The following is a 13,524-nucleotide window of genomic DNA, read 5'->3' as shown; positions in this document are numbered from 1 at the left end:
CAGCGGACGAAGGATCTTGGGCAGGGGATTCAGAGCAAGGCGGGGGAGAGGACATGATCAATTTGGGTTGGCATGTTAATGTTGGTGTGTTATGGTTTTAAAGTTCTTGTGGTAATGAGAGTGCATGAAGAGAGATTATGTGTAAGTTAGTTAGTAATCGATATGTTATAATTGTAGTATATTTCCTACTATCTGTTTGGGTCAAAAATTATTTTCTTCATTGTGATTGAATCTATTGCAACTTCAGACGTTACAATAAACTCAACAAAAAGTTAGTTTTTTATAAGACTTTTACACAATGGAAATAACTGATTATAATCTCTTTCAAATAACACACAAATCTTATTTATTAGTCTCTGTTTACGTGAGATTTTTGCCTGTGTCGGTGTGTCGGGATATTGATATCCGTGGACCGTCTACGGATCGAATTCGGTTGACAGAATGATTAATCAGAGCTCTTATTTCAACTTCACCAAGAAAGTATTCGCTGAAATATTGATATCGACCAAGCGAAATCAGTGTTCTTTTCGAGATTAAGATCAAGCCTAACCTCAAGGAAATGTGGAAACGAGCTTCAGATCATTTGAAAGACTTCTTCTTTATGTCGAAATTCGTCGGAATCTCGCTAGTCCTTGCTGAAATTCGTGGCTCTTGGTTTTGAAGTTCGGCAGTACCTCCTCGTTTTGATAATAATTCGTTCCCTGAGAAAAAAAGTCTTAGGTTTGTATTTATAGGACCTCGGATGAAGGGTATTTTAATAAGAACAAAGGATTTGACCCTATCTTCAGTTAACAACCATCCACTCACGTTTAGATATGATTTGCAGGTAGTTATGGAGGTTCCAGAACAGAAGAAATTGATCGAAATAAACCGAAAAGCGTTTTGGTGGTTACAGACATAAGTCGGCGTCTGCTGACTGATAGGAGGCACGAGTCAGACAGACCTGACCTGCGGTTACTATAGCGCGGGTCACCAATCGGTGCCCTGCGGTTACTGTAGCGCGGATATGCGGTTACTATAGCGCGGTATTGTAGTGGTCTTAACTCACTCATCCGACCTCGGAATGAGGTGATTCAAGATGCGTTAGAAAGCTGGCGAATAGACCTTCAACGTTTATCTAATTTTTCCAGATTCGAATTGTATTATGGTAAAAATATCAATTCTTTATGCGGGCCACTTTGAGGTGTTTGACACTTTCTGACTTCTCCAGACTTGTATCGCTCATTTCTTAATCCGTTGACTTGTACACTCCAATGACTCACTTTGTATATTTGTTAGCTTCCACGAGGCCGGATAATCCTTTCCTAACTTGAATGATGACGCTTATCATCTGTATTTCGCCTCGAGCTGCGTACGGGAATCCATAGGCAATTTTTGACGCCTACACTAGCTAGCTAATTGTGTTGGGTCGATTTTTTACGGATAGAACCCTCGTCATATTACGCCTTGTAGTTTTCTTGCTGCATACAGAAAGTACAGGGATCAAATTCAGTCAGTTCATCTTCAGCAATAGAAGCTACGGGGATCAAATTGGGTGGCATCAGGGTCTATCCGCAATTAAGCCTTATAATTGTTAGCTAACAACAACCATAATGAATATGGGTGAACCGGATGGTTTGGAGGTTTTAATATAGCTCTCAGAGTCTACCGGATGGTTGGGAGGTTTTAATATAGCTTTCAGAGTCTATCCATAGCTCTCAAATTTTATCTATAATTTCAGAGTCTATCCATAATTTAGGAATTAAGCCATATAATTGTTTGGTAATTAACAATAATTATAAGAATCACCAAGGGTCGGAATAGTTAGCAGATGGTTAGGATAGTTATAACCCACGATCTTATAATTAAGGAATTAAGCCATATAATTGTTTGCTACCATTATGATAATCATAAGAATCACTAAGAATCACCGTGGATGAACCCTGATGGTTGGAATAGTTACAACCAGATAGTTATAACCCATGGTCTAAGTTCAATTCCGGATTGGGCTAAAACGAGGCTGGGTTATAAAAAGAAAAAAAAAGTTGGAATAGTTATAACCCACGGCCTTATTTTTTAATTCCGGACTGGGTTATAACTACTAGCTGGGTTATAAAAAGAAAAAAGAAAAAAAAGGAGACAATGTCGACCACGAGAGAAAAGGAAGAAGAATGATCTCTATATAGCTAGATGATAAGGAAGCTACATGTGCTTTTCTCATGCGTTTTATGCTCTAAATATAACGTTTGTCGTGTTTATCATTAATCAAATTAACACTGAGATGAGCAGAAATTAGATCTCTCAGAGTTTTCGTGATTTACCGCAAGTATATCGTTTGTGTGATATGTTTAACATTCACCGCAAGTGTCTTTTCCCTATTTTCTTTTTTAAGCTTATGGTGTCTGGATTGAAGCTGGGCTACTAATTTGGACTTCCTATTTTTGGGTCATTTGGGAGCTGATCCTTAGCTTTTTTTTTTATTACAAGGAATAAAGGTGCTGCTTCGTTAAAAACCCAGTGGGAAAAAACTAAAAAGTACAGCACCTGTGGAGATATTATTAAATCAGAAATTACACTCGTTCATTACAAGAGAATTAAGAAAGGATGGAGGAACTCCAACCAAACACTAACATCCTGAACTAACAAGCAATGCTTGTTGAGCTAGACAATGGAGCAGCTCAATTTCCATCTCTCTTGAATCATGAGAGTTTAATGCCAGCAATAATAGTTCCAAAACTAGACATACAAGGACCTGTTCTCTCAACGTCTTGAATTACCAAGAGGGCATCACTTTCGACGTGAACTCTAGTGAATCCCGCTTCATTTGCAAATATCAATCCTTCGAGAATAGCTAGAGCTCCCACCATGATCACATCAAGGAGAAGAGGACGTTTAAAAGCTGCCGCCGCCATTACTTGCCGATGATGATCACACACAATAATAACCCCAATACCTGAACAATCCCTAGGGAGCGAGTAAGTACCATCAGCTTCTTTGTATTCATTTAGATAGGAAATGCTACTACAAAGAATACTTCCAGGCGAACCATATTTATTATACTTCCAGGCGAATCATATTTATTCTCAAAAACCACAACAATATTCCTATTATTCCAAAGTTTGCAAGAGATGATAGCAAATAAGTCCAATAGCTGCGGCGAGGAACTCCAAATTCTTTCAACGATATCACCAAAAGAATTAAAGTTTTCTATTTGAAGCAAACAAAATTGTATCCTCATTAGCCCCGTGACCAACCTGACAGCAAGCATCGCTAAATAAACATACTAACCTTGTTCGGCACCTTGCCATTAGCATATTTTTTTATATATGTTTAACTTCTTTCTTTTCTTTTATATTTCGTTTTATAGAATCATTAAAACCCAATCTTATAATTCAATTTGCCAAGAGACCCAAGGGGCAAAAACATAGATGCCCTAACTTCACCCAAAAAAAAGAGGCAAAGACTTTTGTTCCCCCAGAAAAAAAGATACAGGAATTTTAGGTATATACTAATAAAAGGTGTTGGAGAATGGACTTAAGAGTGTTCAAAATGCTTTGTGATTATGAGATTCGCAATGGTGACAAAATCCCCCCCCTCCTACCTAGGGGTGCTAAACCGTATCCGTATCCGAGAAAATATCCGCAACCGTATCTGTTAGGATACGAATATGGTTACTCAAATCTATAATCGATAAGATATGGTTACAGATATGGTTTAGTAGTGAAATATCTGTATCCGTATCCGAAATATCCGAATACATATTAGTCATACTCTTACGATAGTTTCGATTCTTAGATTATGGATTTGTGGTTAATTTTGATGATCAAGATGTCTAATCTTAACTTTTTAGTTATAATGGACATATTAACGAACTCTTTTGTATCACATGAACTATGTTTTTCTCAATACTATCCAGTTTTCTCATATCTATATAAGTCGTGCAGTTAATAATAATAATAATATTAATACGAACTGAAAGCAAGGGCTAATATACACAGAAAAAGTACTCAACTCATGTACACATGAAAATATGCACTATAAGTATTGAAAAGGATAGCAAGATATCGTCACCTAATCAAGGTGACCGAAAAATAACAAAAAAGAACTCCTAAGTAAAAGGATAAAAAGAACTCACTCTCACTGCTCTGTACCCCTGCTCTATAATCACATTAGAAAAACTGATGGATAAAAGAATTGCTCTCACTGGAGTGAAGATAATCGCTCGATAAAAAGATCAAATGTTTCGCTACGATCCAACATGCTGACTCTCACATACGTGGCTTCCACTCCGAAATGCCTACCACTTCGAGTTATGATCTTGTAATTCCTCAGAAAGCTCTCACAGTCTTCAATCCCTTCCTTCTCACATTTCAACCAGGCAAAAGCTGCAAATACCCACAAGAGTAATAATTTAGACAGGTTTTGATTGGATATTCATTAATTGTGCAATTTCAAAAACATAGAAACCTATCACCGTTTTCGTCACTTTTTTTGGCTTTCAGGCATCCTTATTTGACCTTAGACTAAGAATCAGAAAACGCATGTTGGAAGCTTATAATAGAAAAAGATCTTCAGGTGCCAATGGTACTGGATAAATACGAGATGGCGGTTAATGATGATTCAATGGACAAATGAGATTTTATTGTCCTAAGATAGAACATCAAAAAGGATGATCCCAATTGCTACTAATTATCATCTTGAATGAACTCGATTCAAACTTCAGAACACTATATAAACACTCTAGTGATTTGCTACGTAGCACTGCGTATACTCGCTTATGAGTACTCGAGGAACAGCAAGGTGTAGTAAGCATAAGAGGTGCTCAAGTTATTGTGCAGGTTATTCTCGATGAGCACGATGCGTGTGGTTTTACCTCGGGAGTAGGTTGCGAGATCAATGGTTTATCAATAGGTTATTTGGGCTCAATGAACAATGTCTCATATATGGTGGAGCATCAAGTTCCATTTGGGTCTTAGCTCTGGTTTGCATCTAACATTGTGGAATATGATTTCATAAGAAAGCACTATATAAGATCTCTTTTGTGTGCAAAAAAGACTTGGTTTTTGGCTTCTCATGCATGGAGTACGGCATAAGAGAAAAGGTCTATCGTGAGAGAGGATATGAAATCAGAAACATTGTTATTGTAATCTTATTATCCTTTCAATATTAATCCTATCTATTGGTGTACAGTGGATGTTGAATGAATTTTGCCAGTCAAAATCACAGATTTCCTGATGTTTTTCTTGGTTTTTTTCTCCATCTTGCAAGCTTAATGGAGGGAGAAGTACTTGGTTTCCACTTTCAGGCTTTCGAATTAAAGTATCAGCCATCTCTACCATTTTCATTGTGATCTTATATCAGAAAAAAGGTAAGTTTTCTCAACAAGAACTCTGACATACCAGGATTTGCAGAAGTCAACTTTCCAGCAAAGTTGCAGTTGTCAGACGGGTACTCAGGCAAGCTGAACATTTTTGTCATATTTGCAACCTCCCTCAGCCTCTCCCATCGATCCTGAAGAATTATCCTCCCAAAGTCGAATAGCCTCGCTGAAGGGTCGGGAACCAGGAGCTCATAGCCATCAGATACCACTTTCAGTATCTTTGCAGCTCGAACCTGTGAGTCCTTTGATACCCCGATTGTGTTCAGCTCGATGAATTTGGTCATCTTCTTTGCTACTTCACGGTCCTTCACAATTGCCCATCTGTTTGATGAGGCAGGAAATCATCACATATACATGAGTCTTCAGTAAAGGTGTTGGTTAACTGCAATGGTAGTTATATATTGTAAAGGAATAGTAACTATTCTCAAGTGGGATATCTTATGTCAATTGCAAATATTTGTTTCACTGCAACCGATAAATGAAGTTGCAATTACAATTGCAAAAAATCATCCCATTTCAGATGAAGTTGCAATTACAATTGCAAAAAATCATCCCATTTCAGACAACGACTTGCACAAATTTGGATGTAAGTTGCAAACAGAGCTTAACGACATGTTTTTCAATTCTAGATTACAATGCACTTGGGCTATAATCTATTTGTAGTTTATAATCTAAGTAGACTAAATATAGGTTTTTGATAAAGAGGTGGTTTATAATAAATAAAAAAAAGAACACTTAAAGTGGGACGAGAGAAGAGGATAAAGAATGAGATGTAGTAAGTGATGGACATTTTTGTCTTTTAATCGGTCAAACATGTGAATTATAATCCACCAAAAAAATAACTAGGAAACCGAGCTAGTTTTTTGGTGGATTATAGTCCCAAATAACTCAATTAAAATGTGGATACCAAACATGCAAAAGTGGATTATAATCCAAACATGGTCTAGGTTGTACTTCCACCTGAAACCAAATCCCCACAGAAAGTCCCAGAAAAAAATTGGATACATGAAAACAAACAACTATAGCTACACTTGCAGCTACAAATTGCAACATTTTAAATTGAACCAAGCAACGACAATCGCATGAGACAGCAGTTGCCGAAACCTGCAGCTGCATGCAATTGCCACTGGCATTGCAATTGATTGCGGTGAACATCATCCGCGAAGCTATATTAAATCATAAAGAGAGACATTGGCTTACCCTAGCCGAGTCCCAGCATGGCCAGTGCTCTTTGAAACTGTGAACAACATAAGGCCAATAGTACGCAAGATCATGAACCATCTTGCCATTCCTGGAGTTCAATACAGGATGTTTTATGAAGCCATCCGGGTTGTTTGGAGAACAGATGATCTCAATATATGAATCGCCTGTAAAAGTAGAGGCATCACCAGCCCACTGGAAAAGCCCTGACCGGAGATAGTCGGTCACTGCTGGATAAGACTGCAAGCACAAGGCAGGTTAAAGTTTTCAGCTGATTAGGAGACATTTGGAAAAATAAGTGCAGATCACATTTCTTTGAGTTTTGAGTCATGTTACCCTACAAGCTGCATGATTAATAGTCTACAATTGTATAATGATGAATTGACTTCAAGATTAATGACAATGTAGGCATACATGGTGAGAAACATACAGGTTCCTTACTTCAAAATCACAGGCAGAAGAATTAAACAAAGGAGAATTAAAGACCTTTTTTGAAACTTTATTAGCAAAATCGTTCTATTTTTTATATAATTAGCAAAATCGACCTCTTTTTGGCCAGGTATTTTAAAGCTTTATTTTTTGCAAAATCAACCTCTTTTTGCCAACTAGCCAAAAAGAGGTCGATTTTGCAAAAAATAAAGCTTTAAAATACATGAGACTACTAGTCTCGTATATTTAGTGGTGTCTAATTACACCCTAATAAAGTTTAATTAGTCTCATATATATTTTAAAGTTTAATTAGCATGTGATTAGCTAACACTAATTACACAGGACTACTAGCCCCGTGTACTTTAAAAGCTATATTTTGCAAAATCGATAAAAGATGTCAATTTTGCTAACTAAATTCACAAATTGTCGATTTTGCTAATATAATTTCAGAAACGGTCTTTTTTTTAAATTCCCTTAAACAAATCTAGAAGTATTTTGGCCGTATACTGTTTGTTTCCCTCATCAAAACTTAATCATGTGTAGCGTCTTGTTACTTGAAGACAATAAGATACCGTCAAAGAATTGTATGTATAGCATATTGATCATGTTACCTAACAAAATTTTGTTGGTTTAGAAGTCAAGTCGGTTTAAGGTCAAGGTTAAGCACCATTGGATACCATTATTAACAACTTATTGATGGAGAAAACACTTGTCATCACATGCTATAAGAGGCAGCATATTGAAGGACAGCGGACAAAGAAGCAAACCTTGAAAAGGTGTTCTTTAGAATACTAGAAATTTATATTAGCTACCTGCCTAATTAAACCAACCTTTAATTAAACCTAACAATTATTATTAAGAGTCGTTTGCATATATACCCCTCAAATCATGGGTATTTGCAAAAGTACCCTACATATTTCAGTATTTGCAAAACTACCCCTCAAATCATCAATTTTGGGGGGAAAATTACCCTCAAAGCAATTATCATCAACTTTGATAAGCTAATTTGTAACTGCAATGTAAAATTTATTAGGAAAATAGTCAATTTTTTATCACCAAGTTGATGATTTCTTGAGTTTAGGGGTATTTTTTCTCAAAGTTGCTGATTTGAGGGGTAGTTTTGCAAATACTAGGATTTTTTGGGGGGAGGGCATTTTTGCAAATACTCATGATTTAAGGGACATATATATAAGCAAATAATATATATAAGCAAATAACTCTATTATTAAGTCACATACTAAGTAACCTAACATAAGGTAGAAGAAATTGTATATAACGTCTTATAATTTTAGTAGTAGTAGTTACGGCAAAAGTTACAATCCATGAACATAGTTAGCAAACCATCATACTAGTGCAAAATACAAGATTGCATTGAGGAAATAAATTACAATCTTAACGCTTAAGAACCTTATTAATGGTGTCATTTACTATGACCACAACTAAGAGTTGCAATTTTTCACTTATTTGCAATTACCATGGGTAAATTACAGATAACTTCCTCCATCTATACCGATTTATCACCAGCACTAGTTTATTAATAATTATCACCCCAGGAATTGAAGATTGAGATGTGAAAATAAGTGCTAATAAACGAATTGAGCGGTGATAAATGCAAGAGTTACATGCAATGCAATTATCAATTAAGCTTATAAACTATGATTGATTATCCTAACTAAGATTGAAGTTAATATAATTTACCGAGTAATATGGAACAGCAGAGACAACACTTATGGGCATTGTTGCGTCAGAGGGAGAGAGTGCATAAAGAGCAGCCTGAAACAATTGTGTAGATCCTGTTCCAACGACGATATGCCGATCCTCAGCAGCTGCATTGCCAACCAACTTGTGGAGACGACGGATTTCATGAGCAAAATCAGGCTCAAGAAACCAGCAGACGTTGGTCACATCTGAAAAATAGCTCATCCTCTGCCACCCTGGGATCACTATTGTTCCCTGTTCTCCCATTGTTCGCCAAAATGACTCAAACATGGTCGGGTCACCACTGCAAATAAACATTGGGTATCAAAATGATTAATATCAGGATGAAAATTATGAAAAATTGCAGAGAAAAGGGAACATCTTTCTATAAACAAGCACTTCAGATAACGCCTATAATTGATAAGGTTTGGACATCAAATGATTAACAGTTCATCTCTCCTCAAAAGGACAGTTTATTACTATAAATATACACACACAATAAATAGAAAAGGCAAAAAGAATCATCAACAAAAAAGTCACATGAGTTTTGGAAAAGTATGCAAGCTAGCATTGCCAGTATATAAAAATATTCAAAATGATGAAAGAGATGATTGTATAACAGCTTTGCATGCATCTTTACAACGAATATCATCTTTAATTGATAATCTCTACACAAAATAGTTAACATCTCCCACAGAAGTTTTAAGTATAACAACAGTCACCAATTATCTTCTCTCGAGAGATATAAAAGCAGACAGTTAATCAGTAATGGACAAAAAAAAGTACAGGAAAATGGTAGAAATTTTGCCAAAAGTGTCGAAATTTTTTTGGAATTTATACTGAAGACCAGTATCACAAAAACAAACATGAAAAAGATGATGTAACAATATTAAAAAAACTCACTGTTGCCTGATAATCTATGCCTGTTCTAAATATATCCAATCATTGATAAAGGAATTTATAACTATGAATTTTATTTTTGGTCCACTGAGGTTCTTGATTGCAAAACAACAACAACAATAATAATAATAATAATAATAAATAAATAAATAAATAACAGCAGTCATCGGAATTGAAAACCCATCAAGTGGACCCCAGTCATAACTGTCTTCAATCGCCCTTAAAGATCTCCATAGATGCACTCATAAGTAGAGTTCTACATATTTTCTTCATCCTAAAAAACTTCATTTAAAAAAAAAACAATTTTACCGCCAAAATCACAACTTCACCTTGCCGACTTACCCTCACCTCCGGTAACCACACCCAAAAAAACACTTTTTTCAGTTTTTTATAAAAAGCAGAGAGAAGTAAAGCTACTCACTGATCGAGATTAACAACAGAGTCCTTGGAAACAGGTTTGGACCCGCTACTGGAGCCAACGCTGATATCCTGTGCCGCAACCTGCAACCCCTTAACCTGCTCCACCACCATCGTAACCTCTCCAGTCTCCTTCAAAACTCTCTCCTTTTTCCAAAAGATGCAATCTTTTACCTTCTCTTCGATCACCCAGGATTCCTTGTACAGAGATGACGTCACAAAATAAACAGCGAGAGAGGCTACGATAACGGCAGTTGAGAATGGGAAGTTGCCCAAAATAGGAAATGGGTTTTTAGAGGGAGCGTTGATGGATTTGTTTTCCTTTTCTGGTTTCATTGTTTTTGGATAGAGTTTAATGGTGGTTAACGAGTAACAAAAGGGATTTTGATTGATATTAGGGAGAAAGTTTAGGAGTAATTTTGGGTTAGGATAAGAAAGAAAAGGATCTTTTTCTAATATTGGGAAAGATTTGATGGAGAATTTTTTAGGAAATAAAGGGAGGAAAAAACATGGGAATTTTGTTTCGAAGATTGGGAGGGAACGGGGAGCACTGAAGAAGCTCAGAGGGTATGAAAAGGAATTATTTTTTTCAGTGACTGGGCCTCACTGCTTAAAAACTTCAGGAGTATACAAATGCTACTGAAAGAAGCGTAAGGATATATGATTCCATAGTTTCTCCTACTTTGTACTTATTTATCCTCACTTGTTTTTTATAGCACTTATATACCCTAGAGTTTTTAAGATATACATTTAGTTATTCTTACTTTTTTTAGCAGCAATATATATCCGAAAGCTTATAATACTTGCACTTAAATATTCTATAATTTTTAAAACTTGCACTAAAATAGTCTTAGTTATGCAAACTTGAGAGTATTTAAGTGCATGTTCTAAACTTCGGAGTATTTAAGTGCATGTTTTAAAAACTTTAGGGTATATATTGCTGCTAAAATAAGTGAGGACATATAAGTGCATGTTTTAAAAATTTTAGGGTATGTTAGTGCTATAAAACATAAGTGAGGATATATAACTGCAAAGTAGGGGAAACTATATAGTATTTAACTGTAATTAAGCCAAGTATAAATAATCATACTCCTCTTAAAATTGTGAGTTTGCAAAAAATTGTGAGTTTGCAAAAACTTTGTAAGGTTCATACTACCCTGACTTTTATTTAAATTATCATGTCATTTGATTTAGCCCGTGCAATGCACACGATTTAGTTATTCTCACGTGAACAAACCATTTGGATGCTTATGTCCGCATCTTATAGGAACCATTTAGCTTAACAAAGAAAATAATAAATGATAATTTTAGCATAGCTTTTAGATAACGATGTGACTTTTTTAGTGAATTATATGCAATTTATCTCGAACTAAAAACTAAAAATTCAAGGGAAAATGCTTCCAGCCCCCAAAACAAAAGAAAACGTGCTCCCTCTTCCCCTAAGACTTTTTCGACAGGTGTTTTGCTCCCAAAATTCGTCGTAATTTTCTTTCAGCCCTCAAAACGAATCCCCAGGCGAAACGCCGTTTAAACCCCTTAGAAATGCACAAAATACTCTTCGATTGAAACTGCCCCGTTATGAGTTAACTCTTTGTTCGTATCCCGTCATCTCTTTTCTGTCCAATCGAACCGACTCCAGAAACCCATTTCAAAACCCTAGCCCTAAATCAACCGACTCCAAAGCACACCGAATCAATGCAAAGGGATTAAAAATGGCCGGCGATTCAACCCCGAAAGCAAGCCTTCATGCTGACCACATCGAAGGCGATGTCGCCCAGCCGTTTGAAACCTTAAAAAGATCCCAGACAACAGCAGTGTGTTCTAGAGGACATCACAACCAGTCATTCTCAACCCAGAAGTCCACCTTAAAATTTAAGTCTAGGCCCCCACCCAGATCTAGAGGGCAACACCGAAATCACCGCCGCGTCCAAATTGAGGGATGATAAGTGCTAATAAACGAATTGAGCGGTGATAAATGCAAGAGTTACATGCAATGCAATTATCAATTAAGCTTATAAACTATGATTGATTATCCTAACTAAGATTGAAGTTAATATAATTTACCGAGTAATATGGAACAGCAGAGACAACACTTATGGGCATTGTTGCGTCAGAGGGAGAGAGTGCATAAAGAGCAGCCTGAAACAATTGTGTAGATCCTGTTCCAACGACGATATGCCGATCCTCAGCAGCTGCATTGCCAACCAACTTGTGGAGACGACGGATTTCATGAGCAAAATCAGGCTCAAGAAACCAGCAGACGTTGGTCACATCTGAAAAATAGCTCATCCTCTGCCACCCTGGGATCACTATTGTTCCCTGTTCTCCCATTGTTCGCCAAAATGACTCAAACATGGTCGGGTCACCACTGCAAATAAACATTGGGTATCAAAATGATTAATATCAGGATGAAAATTATGAAAAATTGCAGAGAAAAGGGAACATCTTTCTATAAACAAGCACTTCAGATAACGCCTATAATTGATAAGGTTTGGACATCAAATGATTAACAGTTCATCTCTCCTCAAAAGGACAGTTTATTACTATAAATATACACACACAATAAATAGAAAAGGCAAAAAGAATCATCAACAAAAAAGTCACATGAGTTTTGGAAAAGTATGCAAGCTAGCATTGCCAGTATATAAAAATATTCAAAATGATGAAAGAGATGATTGTATAACAGCTTTGCATGCATCTTTACAACGAATATCATCTTTAATTGATAATCTCTACACAAAATAGTTAACATCTCCCACAGAAGTTTTAAGTATAACAACAGTCACCAATTATCTTCTCTCGAGAGATATAAAAGCAGACAGTTAATCAGTAATGGACAAAAAAAAGTACAGGAAAATGGTAGAAATTTTGCCAAAAGTGTCGAAATTTTTTTGGAATTTATACTGAAGACCAGTATCACAAAAACAAACATGAAAAAGATGATGTAACAATATTAAAAAAACTCACTGTTGCCTGATAATCTATGCCTGTTCTAAATATATCCAATCATTGATAAAGGAATTTATAACTATGAATTTTATTTTTGGTCCACTGAGGTTCTTGATTGCAAAACAACAACAACAATAATAATAATAATAATAATAAATAAATAAATAAATAACAGCAGTCATCGGAATTGAAAACCCATCAAGTGGACCCCAGTCATAACTGTCTTCAATCGCCCTTAAAGATCTCCATAGATGCACTCATAAGTAGAGTTCTACATATTTTCTTCATCCTAAAAAACTTCATTTAAAAAAAAAACAATTTTACCGCCAAAATCACAACTTCACCTTGCCGACTTACCCTCACCTCCGGTAACCACACCCAAAAAAACACTTTTTTCAGTTTTTTATAAAAAGCAGAGAGAAGTAAAGCTACTCACTGATCGAGATTAACAACAGAGTCCTTGGAAACAGGTTTGGACCCGCTACTGGAGCCAACGCTGATATCCTGTGCCGCAACCTGCAACCCCTTAACCTGCTCCACCACCATCGTAACCTCTCCAGTCTCCTTCAAAA

General features: G+C 36.2%; 2 protein-coding genes across 2 annotated transcripts in view; one reads left to right on the top strand and one right to left on the bottom strand.

Moving 5' to 3' along the window:
- LOC109839073 (oleosin 5-like) overlaps positions 1-901 on the top strand; it is a gene marked incomplete at its 5' end in the record, with an annotated part of 1,196 nt that extends 295 nt beyond the window's left edge. Inside the window, one exon of the mRNA XM_020407510.1 lies at positions 827-901. Coding sequence (XP_020263099.1) covers positions 827-901 — 75 coding nt within the window. The remainder of the gene's footprint in view (positions 1-826) is intronic.
- LOC109828906 (tryptophan aminotransferase-related protein 2-like) lies at positions 3,935-10,636 on the bottom strand. Its single transcript, XM_020395894.1, is given in 6 exon segments — positions 3,935-4,364; positions 5,379-5,680; positions 6,560-6,610; positions 6,612-6,799; positions 8,687-8,990; positions 10,008-10,636. Coding segments are annotated over 6 exon segments (1,362 nt in total). The 5' UTR covers positions 10,340-10,636; the 3' UTR covers positions 3,935-4,179.

Source organism: Asparagus officinalis, chromosome 1 (assembly GCF_001876935.1).
Source record: "Asparagus officinalis chromosome 1, Aspof.V1, whole genome shotgun sequence".
NCBI classification, from domain to species: domain Eukaryota; kingdom Viridiplantae; phylum Streptophyta; class Magnoliopsida; order Asparagales; family Asparagaceae; genus Asparagus; species Asparagus officinalis.
This window is presented reverse-complemented; position numbering and strand designations above follow the sequence as displayed.